General features: G+C 40.8%; 1 protein-coding gene across 1 annotated transcript in view; it reads right to left on the bottom strand.

Annotated features, from left to right (window-relative positions):
• Nucleotides 1–225: 225 nt before the first annotated feature.
• Nucleotides 226–17,066, bottom strand: part of ches1 (checkpoint suppressor 1) — a 61,763-nt gene continuing 44,922 nt past the window's right edge. Inside the window, exons 4-6 of the mRNA XM_037537932.1 lie at nt 16,268–16,326; nt 8,832–8,937; nt 226–7,319 (exon numbers count right to left, since the gene is read on the bottom strand). Of these exons, the coding sequence (XP_037393829.1) occupies nt 6,884–7,319; nt 8,832–8,937; nt 16,268–16,326 (601 nt within the window). The 3' untranslated portion in view covers nt 226–6,883. The remainder of the gene's footprint in view (nt 7,320–8,831; nt 8,938–16,267; nt 16,327–17,066) is intronic.

Below are 17,066 nucleotides of genomic sequence, written 5' to 3'. Positions count from 1 at the left end.
GAATGTGCTGTAGCTGGTTCTATATAGCACCAAAAGAGTTTGGTGCCACATAGGACCACTTTCAAAAAGGCTCTATATCGAACCCATTCTCCATCAATCTGAAGAACCCTTCATCATGCAGAGAACCATCTAATTCTGCAGAGTGCTGTTTCTATATGTTGTTTTTGTCTTATAAAATCCGTCATTTTTAAGAGTGTACTCTGAAAAATGAGTCAATAAGCCGACTTACCTTCAAAACTCATCGTTTATTATTGCGACTGGAAGACAAAACATTACACAAACGTCACTGTAACTCTCAGCAGGAACAAACGGGAGCAGAGACGAGACTTCATCACAGAACAGACCGCCAGATTATTTACATGTAGTCAAGTGTTCTTTGGCAGTAATGGTTGCACATGAAGGAAACGGGCAGCTTCGTGAGGTTCTTGCCCAACTATCTGACTTACAAACCGTGTGAAAATACAAGGTTCAACATCACAAAACTCACTGCTTTTCCCTTTGATGTGGAGTGGAAACTGTCAGAGGCTCGCAGTGACTTCAAAACGAAAGAGAAGGAAACTAGAGAGGTTTGGTTTTCCAAAACTCCTCCCGTGCTTCCCTTCTCTTTTCCGTTTGAGCTGCCGAGTCGTTTTTACTAAGATTATTAGACGTTTTTGTGTCGTAACAAGAAACACGGGCCACAAACACAGCTCATACATTTGTTAACCAGTAGAACAGACCCAGAAAGGCCAAAAGTCGAGCCAGAGGACTTGAAGGATCATGGCAGGGCTTCTCCAAAGCATCTTAGTACGAGGATGATTCTTCAGTGGTAAAGCGAGCATCACACTCAACACTCGCCCTACCAGTTAAGATGGTCTTAAAACTTGGATGCCTTTGGGAAGCATGGCTGATATGATTACCCTTCAAAGTTGAGAGCTTTTACTGTCATTTTGCTGCACTGTTCAAATGTAAATACGTAACTACACAAGTTTTCTTTGAAGGTTTATTGGAAGGTTTATTTTGGGCACTTTAAGGCTAAGTTAAAGTAGTTTAAACTCAGATTAGCCCCAATTTAACTAATAACTACCAATTATTTCAGTCTGAAACTGCACCTGCCTGTTTACCCACTGCATATTAGTGTTGCAGAACATACAATGTGTGGTTGGTTAGTGTAGTGGGTAACACCTCTGCCTTCTACGCTGTAGACGGGGGTTCAATTCCCACCTGGGTAACCACCCTACACTACACCAATAAGAGTCCTTGGGCAAGACTCCTAACACCACCTTCACCTCCCTGTGTAAAATGATCAAACTGTAAGTTGCTCTGGATAAGAGCGTCAGCCGAATGCCCTAAATGTACAATGTACTGCTACAAATCCAACTCATAAGACTTCATTTTTCTGTAATACTGTATCGATTTATTTGGGCTCAGTTGGTTCCACACTGCATCAGTTAAAGTTACTTATATATTATATAATTAATTTATATGCAGGTGTTTGGTGCTTAGAAACTTTGTAGCTCTCTGTTACTTTCATATTGACCACCACCGGAGCCAAAAACTCCAACTGTGCGTGAAATTAGAGATGCTTAATGTCTGTGCGTCACCACTAAAGCCATAATAATACGTCTTACTTGATTGGCCTTCAACAACCAAGGTAGGTGTGAAAGCGCCCATAGAAAACGAACCTGGATTAAACTCACCTGTTTTAGCATCGTGGAGAAATGTAACATTTATTGATTAACACCAGCGTTCAAAAGTTTGTAATCACGGTTTCTTAGAAAGTTTCAGATAAATGAGTGTAATATGCTTGTCCAGAACAACTTCCCAGGTTTCATCAGATCATCAGGAAGCTGTGAATAAAAACAGAGATATTAGATGGGGTCCAAAAGGATGACCAGAGCTGCAGAAGATTCTAGCATGACTGAAAAAGCCTTCGGTGCAGCAGGAGAGGGTTCACATCCCCACTCAGGCAAGAACACCAGAACACAATCTGTGACATAATGAAATCTGATGTTGTTCTGGATGAGATTATGCAAATGTTCAGTTCATTTTTTATTAATTTATTCGCTTCTTGGGTCACAGAATTCTTGAAATATTCAATAAAGCATCAAAAAAACATTTGGTGTCTAGTTTGTAATATTCAAATCCTGTTATTACTGTATATAAACAACATTTCATAACATGTGCTTGCAAACTTTTGAACAGTAATAACAAAATGAACAAAACGTGGATATATTAGCGAAGTAGCCTCGTCTAAACGTTTAACAGAAAGGTGTCATCAGATAACAGTGTTGGTTATCATTCAATTCTAAGATCTAAGCCCAATGCCAAACAGTTTACACAGGTATCAATATGATTCCAATATCATTGTTCATCCCTGTTATGAACTTCTTATATTGAACTCGAACGGATTATTTATGAGACCTAACTGTCCGTTACAAAACATAGAAAACCAACTAAATAAACCCATAAACACATCCAAGCACACGTAGTGAAGACAGGCACAAGTTTAAAGGGTGTACAGAGTGAAAACTCACTCAACACAGATTCTCGACGAACATTTGGACACTTACATGGACGATTTTGCGGACCACCAAACTGAGGATTGTACAACGAACAACATCGGTTTCACCTGAAGCCCAAAAAACAATCCTGAGCTTCTGAATTAAAATCCATGAAGTATCTTCCATTAGAAGAGTCGTCGGACACAGCCTTCATAAAAGTAACAGAGAAGAAACCTCTACGTTCTACTGCCATATGAAAATAAGTCATGCTTCATGCTAAATACATCGCCTATCGTACATTTTCTTTGAATAAGAAGGAGAAAAAAATACCTTCTTCTTATTTACAAGCACCCATGCAGTATAACTGAGAAAACTGGTAAGGCTAAATTATAAGCTTAAATAAAAAAATAATAATAAAATAGTAATAATAAAGTTCTGATCTTTTTTACAGTGTTATCCTGCAGGATAAAATTGCTTAGATTGTAATGTCGTTTTAGAAAACAATACAAATCAAATAAATCAAGTAAACATGTAATGGTACGGTTTGATATTGTAACACAAAAGACACGTTTTGTACCATTGCTTTGTATAATATACATATTATTATTATTATTAATATTATTAAGTGTGCTTCAGTTATGAATTTGTGCTGTACATTTACATTAAGCTTGGCAGAAATTATTTATATATTGCATCTGATTTTGCATTTCGTCATCCATTAGACATTTTTCACAAACATTAAGAAAATATTACCTGCTTAAAAACTGAACGGCAGAATGAAAGGTTCTGAGTTGGTGCAGTGTGTTCATTCTGTTTTTTTTAGTTTTTTTTTTAATTCTCTTCTTTAAAAAAATGACGTATTCTCTTCTTTAAAAAAGTTGGGTGCACAGCATAAGAGTCGGGTGCATTGGTAATCTGTAAAGTCAATATGAGTGAACAAACAAAAGTCTGTGAACAATTCAGAGTAAATGCAATGTGTGAAATTTGCTGATCTTAATCTTTCATTAAAGGAGAGATCACTGATTTTTACGTGTGAATATTTCTTTAATATCCACCTAATCAGGATAAAGAGGTGGGATTACAAACATCCAACCAAACATGTCAAAGAGGAGCACCACCAACATCCAGCGCATCAGGACTACCAAAATCCAACCAGCCAGGACGAGGAAACAGGACCATCAGCATCCAACCAATCAAGTCAAAGCAGTGGGTCTAACAACCAATAAGGTCAAATAGGCAGGACCAACCAATCAGGTCAAAAAGGTGGGACCTCCAACATCCAACCCATTAGGACTACCAAAATACAACCAATCGGGACAAGGATACAGGACCACCAACATCTAACCAATCAGGACTGCCAACATCCAACCAATCAAGTCCAAGGGGTTGAACCACCAACACCCAACCAGACAGGGATGTGAAGCATTCAACTGACCAAGACAAGGAGGAGGGCCCACCAACAACCAACCAATCAGGACTGCCAATATCCAACCAATCAAGTCCAAGAGGTAGGACCACCAACCTCCAACCCATCAGGACAAAGATGCAGAACAACCAACATCCAACCAATCAGGACAAGGATGTAGGACCACTAACACCCAACCAGACAGGGATGTGAAGCACCAATATTCAACTGACCCAACATTCAACTGTTGGAGGACCCACCAACAACCAACCAATCAGGACTGCCAACATCCAACCAATCAGGTCAAACAGGCAGGACCACCAACGTCCAACCCATCAGGACAAAGATGCAGGACCACCAATGTCTAGCTACTCAGAACAAGGAGGCTGACTGACAATATCTACCCAATCAGGTCAAGGATGCAAGACCACCAACATCCAACCAATCAGGTCAAGGATGCAAGACCACCAACATCCAACCAATCAGGACAAGGATGTAGGACCACTAACAGCCACCAAAGACAGGGATGTGAAGCACCAACATTCAACTGACCAAGACAAGGAAGAGGGCCCACCAACAACCAACCAATCAGGACTGCCAACATCCAACCAATCAGGTCAAACAGGCAGGACCACCAACATCCAACCCATCAGGACAAAGATGCAGGACCACCAATGTCTAGCTACTCAGAACAAGGAGGCCGACTGACAATATCTACCCAATCAGGTCAAGGATGCAAGACCACCAACACCCAACCAATCAGGTCAAAGAGGTGGGACCACCATGATCCAATCCATCAAGACAAACATGCAGGACCATCAACATCCTGCCCATCAGGATCACCAATATCCAACCCATTAAAACTAGAAGGCAGGACCACCAACACTCAACCTGTCAGGACTAGAGAGGTTTTATCTAGCTTGCTAACTAGCACTTTTGTTAGCCAGCTTCTGAAATCAACGATCCCTCCTTTACACCGGCTCTAGTGATTAAACAGCGGCGCACCCCTCGAATCATTTCAACATGAAAATGAACACAAAGAACACATTTTTTGCAGCGTAGGTTGTTTCCGTCACCGTTTTGTCAGGTACTCTTCTAAATAAACTTGGTTTAGCTGCACTCGTTTATGTAGGAATCATCTTTGGCACTTCCCAGAGTAAGAGCAGCAGGTAAAACCTTTAAGGCTGTTTTCACACACACTCCAAGCCGGAGTTAACGGTCCCGTTCAGTTCCACACCGCACTGCGAGTTTTTTAACCACTGACTTAATGTTATTCATAAAACGGTATAAATAAAGGTTATTAATGTGTATACATTGGAGACACATGTGAAAAGCTTCTGAAGCTTCTGAAATTGCTGTAGCAGTTTTGGAAAGCAGTGATGAAGATAACGTAGCATTATGATTTGATTCGGCCCACTTTTACCTGCAGTGCGAACAAAGCCTTAGAAATGTTATAGCACTTTTTATAACCAGCAGAGCAGTTTTTAAATGTCTGAGCTGAAAAATACCTGTGAGTGAATGGATCTGTCTCTCACAGGGCAGTCTGCTGGCTCTTTAGTCACGAACAGAGCCTAAGGGAACACCTTCATGTTCAAACATCTGCTTTCATACAGGCTGAGGGAATGCTTCCCAATCCTGTGCTTTACATATTTTAGTGTTTTTCCTGCTCTGGCACACAAGGGAGTTGGTAATTACGAAAGAGAGGAATCAGGTGTTAGATTACGTCACACACTGAAGTGTGAGGTTTGCGGAGTTTCCAGATTTTTTGGTTTTCACACCAAGCTAGTTCAGAAACAAGTGATGCGCTGGTTTTAAACCAGAATTATCAAAAAGAAAATAAGCCATTTGGGCTACATGGCATTAAAGGGTAGGAGGTGCAGCTACAGTGCCGAGGGGGCCACTTGTGAGTGGGACTATGCCGTGAATCGTTTTATAGGTAGGTTTATTGTTTTATTGTTGGTTTTCATTGTACACTTTCATTGTAGTGGTGGTCGGTATGGTACAGTCCTGGTCTTGATATATTTCTATAATTATACATCATGTTTTCCCCCCAAATAGAACTGATTTAAATGCTTCAGTAAGGCTCATTATTCTGGGGTTTCTCTTTACTTTTAACTACTAAAGTAAATCTGAAATATTTTACTGTGCAAATTACATTGAGAATCCTACTGTCTATCACTAAAAATGGTGCTAAATGTTGTTCCTTATACAGGCTCCGGGATGTAACCGCTTCACCTACACTCTTCTTCCTGATCTGCTGATCTGCGCTCTTCTAGGCTGTTCATCCAGCTGGCAAGTTCAATACCGTGAAAAAATGACAAGAACATCGCAATGTGGTTAATTAGCCTTTAACTGCTGTGGTATGCTGGCAATTGTTAAAGCAACTCATGTCAGCCAGATGAATTAAAGGCAAGCTGTGGCGCTCGGCTTCATGTCTTTTAGCCTTAACGCTTGCCGATCTGTAAACAGGCCCCCGCTAAGTGTAATTCTGGCCATATCACTAGTATATAGCAGTTTGTTGGTTAAAACACATTTTGGGCAAGTTTGAACCCGTTCCATATTTTTTGCTAAGTTTGAAATGGCCTGAATCTGGCAACCCTTGGAGTAAAACCCACTGGGCTAAAATGAACCAAGCTCTGAAATCAACCTCAGGTTTGTAGAGATGTGAAAACAGCCTCAGTCAAGCTTTCCGCTTTACTTTTGGAAGAATTTTGACATCTCCTGCACCAGTCAGCCGTATGACACGTGAAAATGAAAAATCCTCGTATGTTAATGACTTTCACTATGGCTTGTATCCCTTCACACGAGCGCACAAAAAACAAACCGAGGCCTGTTAAAAAAAAAATAGTGCTTGAACGTAAGTAAAACGTTGATTTGATCAATATTGCCACATATGAATTCACCTGAAATTCTAAAAAACAGAACGAGTGGGGCCTGTCGGGGAGCAAACACTGGCAGGAACAGCATCACTGGCACGCTAAAAATCAATGCTATGTTAGTCTGGCGAATCTTTCTCCGCCTCTCTCTGGACTTTGGAGGTGTTCTGATTGGTTTTGCTCTGGGAGGCTCGTACTCCGGCCAGGTGAAGCAGCGACCCCGCCGCCTCCTTCATTTCTTCGTCCTCATTGTCGCTGGGTGGGAATTTCTCCGCCCTCCTCTTCTTCAGAGGAAGTGTATCACCGGGTTTCAGCAGACGGACTTTGGTGCAGTTCGTTCTTCTGATAGGCTGCTCTGATGCTACCATGGTGGTGCTCAGCGGGAAGTCTCTAGGCTCCTTTTTCACCTCTGTGACCACTCTGATGATCTTCTGAGCTTGGATGCAGACAGGCTGGGTGGTGTGGGGAGAACTGGAAGAAGAACTGCACTCCTCCGGTGGATCATTGCGGGATAAACTGGCTTTATCTCGGGTCAGATAATCACCCAGAACCGTTCTGAAAACACAAACAGATAGTTGGGACCTTTAAAACTCTGAAGATACTGTATATATGTGCTATTTATACCATTTCAACTGTGCTACACTTAGTAACTACAGATGAAATTTGGGCAACCTGGTCTAATGACGTAGTTGTCGATATTCTAAGTGCAAATAAGTTACACATTCTCTTTTTTTTATTACTGTTTATCTACTAAATTTAACACACTGGGGAAAAATTCTAACCTAAACTGTGGTCTCTGCGTAAGTGACGACACATTTTATGTTTTATGTGAAGTACACCACCAGTCAAGAGTTTGAACACATTTAATTGAACGTACATTTTCAGAATCTTAAAGACACTTAAAAGGCCTTTGGACTTTACATCTTCAAAATCCCATAACCCTTAGAAGATATCGACTTTGACAGTTTTGCTTATGCGTGGTTTCAGAAGGCAGTGTGTTACCTTAGGAAATACTCATTCAGAATTTTAATCAGTTACTAAAGGTGTGCCTCAGGGTTCAGTTCTGGGATAAGTATTGTTTTCAATGTATCAACAATACTGCTTCATCTGTAACTGATTGTAATGTTCATCTATGTGCAGGTGATTCTACATCTAATTACAAATCTCCATTAATGCCATACAAGTTGCGTTCTGTGATCATGACCATTCACTGAACACAGATCAAATAAACTTTACAGTATTTTTAAATATTGACAATGTTTACTTGGAGATTACTACTCTAAATTGTTTCTCTATGGAAAGACTCACAAAATACAGGTATTTAGCAGTCGGCTGGACAAGACACTTAAACTTAAGACATCATGTGACTGCAATTACCAGGTACAAAAAAAACAAAAAACAATATAGAAATAAATGTTTCCCACTGCACAGCAGAAAGGTGATTGCTATTCCAAGTTATTTTAACTGTTTATTTCACCTCCTATTTTTATACTTATTTTGCTTTGTGCATTATTATTATTATTATTTTTTTATTATTACTTTATCAACAGCAAGCTCTCGGCCTGGGTGTATGTTCTCCAATTCTGTTGGTAAACTGTCCTCATGAAATTGCCTGCTATATATTTTCTACTGCTTTCTTACTATACTATATTTGTTTTTCTTGTTACTGTGTGTAAACTATGTGTTTATGTGTCAGTCATGCAGGAGTGTTTGATATGAAGAAAGCTGCAGATGTTCATTTTGTCTCAGCATGGTCATCTTTGTGGAGAGGTATAAGGTTTTTCTCACAGCAGGGGATCCTCACCCTTCCCCTTTCACTCCTCATTACTCACTAGCAGCTCAACATTTCACACAGAGTTAAAAAACAGAGTTAAAAAACAGAGTTAAAAAAAGTATGTTTGACTACATTCATTAAAAATATCTGAGTTGGCCACTAGGGGGCCCTGCACGAAGAGGGAGCCAGTGCACAGAGATACACACGGACAGCCAGTCAAAACAAAATCATGGTAGTAAGAGGGTCTCCTCTGTGGGCAGCACATCTGAGGTTAAGACTAGAAAGATACTAACCTCACTCCTGTGGTCCTCCCTAAAGGACTTATGGGTAAGGGTCTGATGACTGGGAGAAGCCCCTCAGTTCTGAGCCGGGTGCCGTGCTGGATCACTTTCTGAGGAACTAAACAGAACACAAACGTCACCTGTACAGCACTTTGATCTCATCTCATTAACATAATACTGCATGAGCAAAGCTGAGATTTCTCTGAGAGCCTGCTGTGTGTAGAATGATGATTAGGGTCGGAGCACGCTGAGGATATCAGACCACTCAGTCTCAGTGTTAATAAACAGATGAAATGAATACTATTAATCTGATTCTGATTGAAAACGGAGTGTGTCGCGTTGAGTTTGTCAAGTTCTTCACAGTAATTAAGGAGACTAAGTAATTAGTGTAGTGGGTAACACCTCTGCCTTCTGCGCTGTAGACTGGGGTTCAATCCCCACCTGGGCAAACACCCTACACTATACCAATAAGGGTCCTTGGGCAAGACTCCTAACACCGCCTTCGCCTCCCTGTGTAACAATAATCACAATTGTAAGTCGCTCTGGGTAAGAGCGTCAGCCGAATACCGTAAATGTAACGTTCCTACGTAGTACAATAAACTACATATATATGGATGAATGCTTTAATTCATCAGTTACTTTAAACTTTATAAGGTAACAAAGTTGAACTAAAGGACATGAACAATTTACTTTTTAAAACAAGCTCTGCTCCAAAGGACTTGTTTTCATTCACTTTCGTGGTGCTGTTTTTTTTCCCCCTTTGTATCATTTGTGGGCGGCACGGTGGCGTGGTGGGTGGCGCTGTCGCCTCACAGCAAGGAGGGCCTGGGTTCGATTCCCCGGCTGGGCGACCAGGGTCCTCTCTGTGTGGAGACCCAGACTCTCCCCGTGTCTGTGTGGGGTTCCTCCGGGTTCTCCGGTTTCCTCCCACAGTCCAAAGACATGCAGTCAGGCCAATTGGACATGCTAAATTATCCCTAGGTGTGAGTGACTGTCTGTCTGTCTGTCTGCCCTGCGATGGACTGGCGACCTGTCCAGGGTGTATCCTGCCTTCCGCCTGAAGACTGCTGGGATAGGCTCCAGCACCCCCGCAAGACCCTGACCGAGAAAGTGGCTTAGAAAATGGATGGATGGATGTATCATTTGTGGGGAACCAAAGGCCTGGAAGGATACAGCTGTTGCATCCTTGAAATCACTTGGAACATAGGCTGCATATGAAGGGTCTTTCACTCTGAAACAGCCTTCTATGATGTAGCGGCTGAGAAATGTAGCCTGCCTCGGCTGCAGACTAGGCCTAGGAACACAGCTACAGTCAGTTTATCACAATAAAGTTAAGAAACCTGTCATGTTATCAAACCCTGCTGTGTGACACTAACTTGTGGGGTATACCCATTACTTGTTAGCTACATTAGATTCATATCTCCAATGTTAAACCTAAAGAGGCAAACTTCAGACACACATGTCCTGGCTGAACAACAACATTCTCAGTTAAGAGGGAAAAAATTGTAAATTGGAATTTTGGCCAAACTACCGCTTTAAGTAGACACCCACTCTACTTATCACCCAGAAGCCAAATACACAGAGCGTAGTCTCGTTCAGACTCTCTAGTGAAGCAGCTCTGGGGCCATTATTCCATTAACAGGCGCTCAGTAATGGAGGAGGAAGCCGTTCAGACGGATAATGGATCTATTTTCTCCCACCACGCGGATCTCTGTGCTGGGAGTGAGCACTCTGATTGGTATTGAATGGCTATTTTAACGGCTCAGCCACCACCAGGGCCGGCGAAAGACAGAGAAGATGAAAGATGAAGAAGCACTTGGAGGTAACTGAAGCAAAGGTAATGTTACGGGGAGAAGACAATGGAAATTCCCAACTGATCTATCCATGCGCCGCCTACAGCTATGGGGTTGGACAAGCTTTACAGAGCGCTGGTAAAAATCCCATTCAGTCCAATGAGAAACTGTAGAACAGAACTGTAGCCGGTTATTCATTCAGTCTAATGAGAAACTGTAGAACGGACTCGGTTTATATCACAATACCTACATTTAGAGTCGGTTATTCATTCAGTCTAATGAGAAACTGTAGAACGGACTCGGTTTATATCACAATACCTACATTTAGAGCCGGTTATTCATTCAGCCTAATGAGAAACTGTAGAACGGACTCGGTTTATATCACAATACCTACATTTAGAGCCGGTTATTCATTCAGTCTAATGAGAAACTGTAGAACGGACTCGGTTTATATCACAATACCTACATTTAGAGCCGGTTATTCATTCAGCCTAATGAGAAACTGTAGAACGGACTCGGTTTATATCACAATACCTACATTTAGAGTCGGTTATTCATTCAGTCTAATGAGAAACTGTAGAACAGACTCGGTTTATATCACAATACCTACATTTAGAGTCGGTTATTCATTCAGTCTAATGAGAAACTGTAGAACGGACTCGGTTTATATCACAATACCTACATTTAGAGCCGGTTATCCATTCAGTCTAATGAGAAACTGTAGAACGGACTCGGTTTATATCACAATACCTACATTTAGAGTCGGTTATTCATTCAGCCTAATGAGAAACTGTAGAAAAGACTCGGTTTATATCACAATACCTACATTTAGAGCCGGTTATTCATTCAGTCTAATGAGAAACTGTAGAACGGACTCGGTTTATATCACAATACCTACATTTAGAGCCGGTTATTCATTCAGTCTAATGAGAAACTGTAGAACGGACTCGGTTTATATCACAATACCTACATTTAGAGTCGGTTATTCATTCAGTCTAATGAGAAACTGTAGAACGGACTCGGTTTATATCACAATACCTACATTTAGAGTCGGTTATTCATTCAGTCTAATGAGAAACTGTAGAACGGACTCGGTTTATATCACAATACCTACATTTAGAGTCGGTTATTCATTCAGCCTAATGAGAAACTGTAGAACGGACTCGGTTTATATCACAATACCTACATTTAGAGTCGGTTATTCATTCAGTCTAATGAGAAACTGTAGAACGGACTCGGTTTATATCACAATACCTACATTTAGAGTCGGTTATTCATTCAGCCTAATGAGAAACTGTAGAACGGACTCGGTTTATATCACAATACCTACATTTAGAGTCGGTTATTCATTCAGCCTAATGAGAAACTGTAGAACGGACTCTGTTTATATCACAATACCTACATTTAGAGTCGGTTATTCATTCAGTCTAATGAGAAACTGTAGAACGGACTCGGTTTATATCACAATACCTACATTTAGAGTCGGTTATTCATTCAGCCTAATGAGAAACTGTAGAACGGACTCGGTTTATATCACAATACCTACATTTAGAGCCGGTTATTCATTCAGCCTAATGAGAAACTGTAGAACGGACTCGGTTTATATCACAATACCTACATTTAGAGCCGGTTATTCATTCAGTCTAATGAGAAACTGTAGAACAGACTCGGTTTATATCACAATACCTACATTTAGAGTCGGTTATTCATTCAGCCTAATGAGAAACTGTAGAACGGACTCGGTTTATATCACAATACCTACATTTAGAGTCGGTTATTCATTCAGCCTAATGAGAAACTGTAGAACGGACTCGGTTTATATCACAATACCTACATTTAGAGTCGGTTATTCATTCAGTCTAATGAGAAACTGTAGAACGGACTCGGTTTATATCACAATACCTACATTTAGAGTCGGTTATTCATTCAGTCTAATGAGAAACTGTAGAACGGACTCGGTTTATATCACAATACCTACATTTAGAGCCGGTTATTCATTCAGCCTAATGAGAAACTGTAGAACGGACTCGGTTTATATCACAATACCTACATTTAGAGCCGGTTATTCATTCAGCCTAATGAGAAACTGTAGAACGGACTCGGTTTATATCACAATACCTACATTTAGAGCCGGTTATTCATTCAGTCTAATGAGAAACTGTAGAACAGACTCGGTTTATATCACAATACCTACATTTAGAGTCGGTTATTCATTCAGTCTAATGAGAAACTGTAGAACGGACTCGGTTTATATCACAATACCTACATTTAGAGTCGGTTATTCATTCAGCCTAATGAGAAACTGTAGAACGGACTCGGTTTATATCACAATACCTACATTTAGAGCCGGTTATTCATTCAGCCTAATGAGAAACTGTAGAACGGACTCGGTTTATATCACAATACCTACATTTAGAGCCGGTTATTCATTCAGTCTAATGAGAAACTGTAGAACAGACTCGGTTTATATCACAATACCTACATTTAGAGTCGGTTATTCATTCAGTCTAATGAGAAACTGTAGAACGGACTCGGTTTATATCACAATACCTACATTTAGAGCCGGTTATTCATTCAGTCTAATGAGAAACTGTAGAACGGACTCGGTTTATATCACAATACCTACATTTAGAGCCGGTTATTCATTCAGCCTAATGAGAAACTGTAGAACGGACTCGGTTTATATCACAATACCTACATTTAGAGCCGGTTATTCATTCAGCCTAATGAGAAACTGTAGAACGGACTCGGTTTATATCACAATACCTACATTTAGAGTCGGTTATTCATTCAGTCTAATGAGAAACTGTAGAACGGACTCGGTTTATATCACAATACCTACATTTAGAGCCGGTTATTCATTCAGCCTAATGAGAAACTGTAGAACGGACTCGGTTTATATCACAATACCTACATTTAGAGCCGGTTATTCATTAAGTCTAATGAGAAACTGTAGAACGGACTCGGTTTATATCACAATACCTACATTTAGAGTCGGTTATTCATTCAGCCTAATGAGAAACTGTAGAACAGACTCGGTTTATATCACAATACCTACATTTAGAGTCGGTTATTCATTCAGCCTAATGAGAAACTGTAGAACGGACTCGGTTTATATCACAATACCTACATTTAGAGCCGGTTATTCATTCAGTCTAATGAGAAACTGTAGAACGGACTCGGTTTATATCACAATACCTACATTTAGAGCCGGTTATTCATTCAGTCTAATGAGAAACTGTAGAACAGACTCGGTTTATATCACAATACCTACATTTAGAGTCGGTTATTCATTCAGCCTAATGAGAAACTGTAGAACAGACTCGGTTTATATCACAATACCTACATTTAGAGTCGGTTATTCATTCAGCCTAATGAGAAACTGTAGAACAGACTCGGTTTATATCACAATACCTACATTTAGAGCCGGTTATTCATTCAGCCTAATGAGAAACTGTAGAACAGACTCGGTTTATATCACAATACCAGTTAGTCACCACTTAGAACTACCATAGCAACAATGTATCAACTATGTGGATCAATATTTGAATTGGTTAGCAACCTACTATAGCAGCCACTTAGCTACACCTTTGCAATCACCTGGGATAACATAGCAACAGCCTAGCCACACTCTAGCAACCATCTGAAACTCTAAAGCAACCACCTAATAAAACCCTGGCAACCATCTTGGATACATTAGCAACCCGTTAGTAACCACCTAGTAGTACCCTAGCAACAACATAGCAACCACCTGGAATAACATTGAAATTGTTTAGCAACATCTTAGCAACCACCTAAGGTACTTAAGAAACCACTTAACAACATCATAAAAGCCATGTGGGATAAGAAAGCAGCTGCCTAGCCACACCTTAGCAACCACCTGAAACACTATAGCAACCATCTAGTAACATCCTAGCAACCATCTTGGATACATTAGCAGCCAGTTAGTAACCATCTACCAGTAAGCTAGCAACATCACTGCAACCACATGGAATCACATGAACTGGTTAGCAACATCCTATAGGAACCACTTACCAACACCCTAGCAACTATCTTGGATGCCTTAGCAACCAGTCAGCAGTACCTTTGCAACAACATAGCAACCACCTGGATTAACATTTGAATTGGTTAGCAACACCCTAGCACCTAAGATACCATAGCAACCACTTAGCAACACCTTCTAACCCTCCTGAGATAACACAGCAAATGCCTAACTGCACTCTAGCAACCATCTGAAACTCTAAAGCAACCACCTAGCAACAGCCTAGCAACCATCTTGGACACCTTAGCAACCACTTAGCTACACAGCAGTGCTGTAGCAACCACCTAAAAAATACCATAGCAACCAATTAGAAACACCCTAGCAAAAGCAGGGAACTACACAATTACTCTGTATTTAATTCAGATAATGAGCTTCACGAATTCAGTCTTTAAATTACTTTATTAGTTTTGAAACAGTTACAACAAAAAATTACAAAGCCAAAGTGAAAGGAGGCACAGCGCGTTTTCATTCTAGCGATTTAACAGTTAGCTAGAAAAAGAGCACCTAATATTCAGACCCACACGCCGTGCTCCTGCGTCTAGGTAAGACAAAGACCTTCTCCATTTAAGGCGAAACACCTCAGAACTTTTCTTAAATGAAAGACTTTCTAACGCAGCCTAGCTGCCCATTTCTGTGTAGCAGTGAGGTGCAGACGATGCTGTAGAGGCCCAACATTAAAGCAGTCCGACTCCAGGCGACCTCCGAGGGCTCCAGATCTGACGGAGCAGAGCAAATGCCTAGCTGCACTCTAGCAACCAGGGCTGGGAATCTCTCTGCACCTCACGATTCGATTACGACTCCGAGGGCTGCGATGCGATTATAAAACGATTAACGATGCATCTCTTTTTTTTTATATATATACAGGATTTCTATTTTCTCACTGTGTCACGTCTTGGTACTTTTAAAGCAAAGTATTTGTAATGATCCATAATGAATTTACTTCCAATACCTTTTATTAATAAAACAAATGGAAGTGAACTAGGAGGCTCTCGTTCCCAGCATTCCGAGCAAGTGTGCTCACTGCCCCATAGTGTGTATGTGGTGTTTAACTGCATGGAGGGATGAGATTGCGGAGGTGAATTTTCCCTGTTGGACTAATAAGGGTCTCTTAATCTAATCTTAATTTTACTTTCCCACATTCCCACATCACATGCATCGTAATGCCTGGCGCGGCTTCTCAGCGCCAACAGGCGGACTTCTCTGATAGACCAATTCTAATAGTCTGGACTAGGGGTGTCAAAGTCAAACACTGAAAGGGCCAAATAAAAAGGTCTCAACAAATCTGTGGCTCAGATGTGGTTTTATTTCATTTTTACTTAATATTTTGCCAGGACCCCCGCGACCCTGATGGAGAAGCGACTTAGAAAATGGATGGATGGATGGATTTTGCCAGGACCCCAACTGGCCAAAACTACAGCATCAAAAAACTTGAAAATTTATTCGAAAATCATAATTGTTCTATATAAAACAACAGACTACACGAGCCACAGATAACTGTAAAACCTCTTTGAATGGACAGCAGGTTTTTTTTTTTTTAAACTGCTCATTTGCTTGAACAGAAAGACACAAAATTAGAAGTGCTGACGCATAAATAACACATGAAAGGGTCTTACCTTGTAGGATTACTCCACCATTTTTTCGGAAGAGTGGACTCCCTGACCACAGGGGACGGCTGGGGAAAAAAAAAAAGAGAAAGAGAAAGAAGAGATGGTTAAGCTACCAGAGAGTGCGGTCACTCCAGAATGATTATTAATTGTGGCCTTTGTAACCCCAGGCAGATTAAAATGACTCTGATTAGCTGTTAGAGCTGCTTAACACACCACACAGCTCTCTCGGCTCATTTGCCTGATAGTACCACTCAGACATCTCAGAGTTATTACTATTATTTTGCTTTGCAGATGTAATACCATAATGTATGATATACGATATACATCTGCAAAGCAAAACAACAGTAATAACTCTGAGATGTCAGTTATTGTCAGACCTGATCACATACATACATAATGAATTACACTTATATCTGATTTGCTTTCAGTGTCAAGAGGTTCAAGTGTGACCTTTCCAGCTTGTTTAGATGTCAGAAACACACAAAACCACGAAAAATGTTGCCATGGTGATCGATGTTGCTATGGAAATAGGATGTTTTATCATGGCTAACTGTCTGTCTATCTCGTTTTTTCACCTCTTCCCCCCCCCCGATTAACAGCTTTCCGTTACTACAGCACCTGGCTCGGCCCAACTGTTGCCATGGAGGTGTTCCAGTCGCCACGGCAACGAGGGTATGCAGGGACAGGTTCAGGGAGGGCAAGTGTGCAGACGTAGGCACAAAAGCACAAGGCTTGATGTGACCACATCGTGTGATAAAATGCATCTGAAATTGGTGTTTGATTTCCTCAAGCTGCGTCCACATAT

The sequence above is a fragment of the Pygocentrus nattereri genome, chromosome 4 (assembly GCF_015220715.1).
Source record: "Pygocentrus nattereri isolate fPygNat1 chromosome 4, fPygNat1.pri, whole genome shotgun sequence".
Classification (NCBI taxonomy): Eukaryota; Metazoa; Chordata; class Actinopteri; order Characiformes; family Serrasalmidae; genus Pygocentrus; species Pygocentrus nattereri.
Note: the sequence above shows the minus strand (reverse complement) of the source record. Positions and strands in the feature narration are given on the sequence as shown.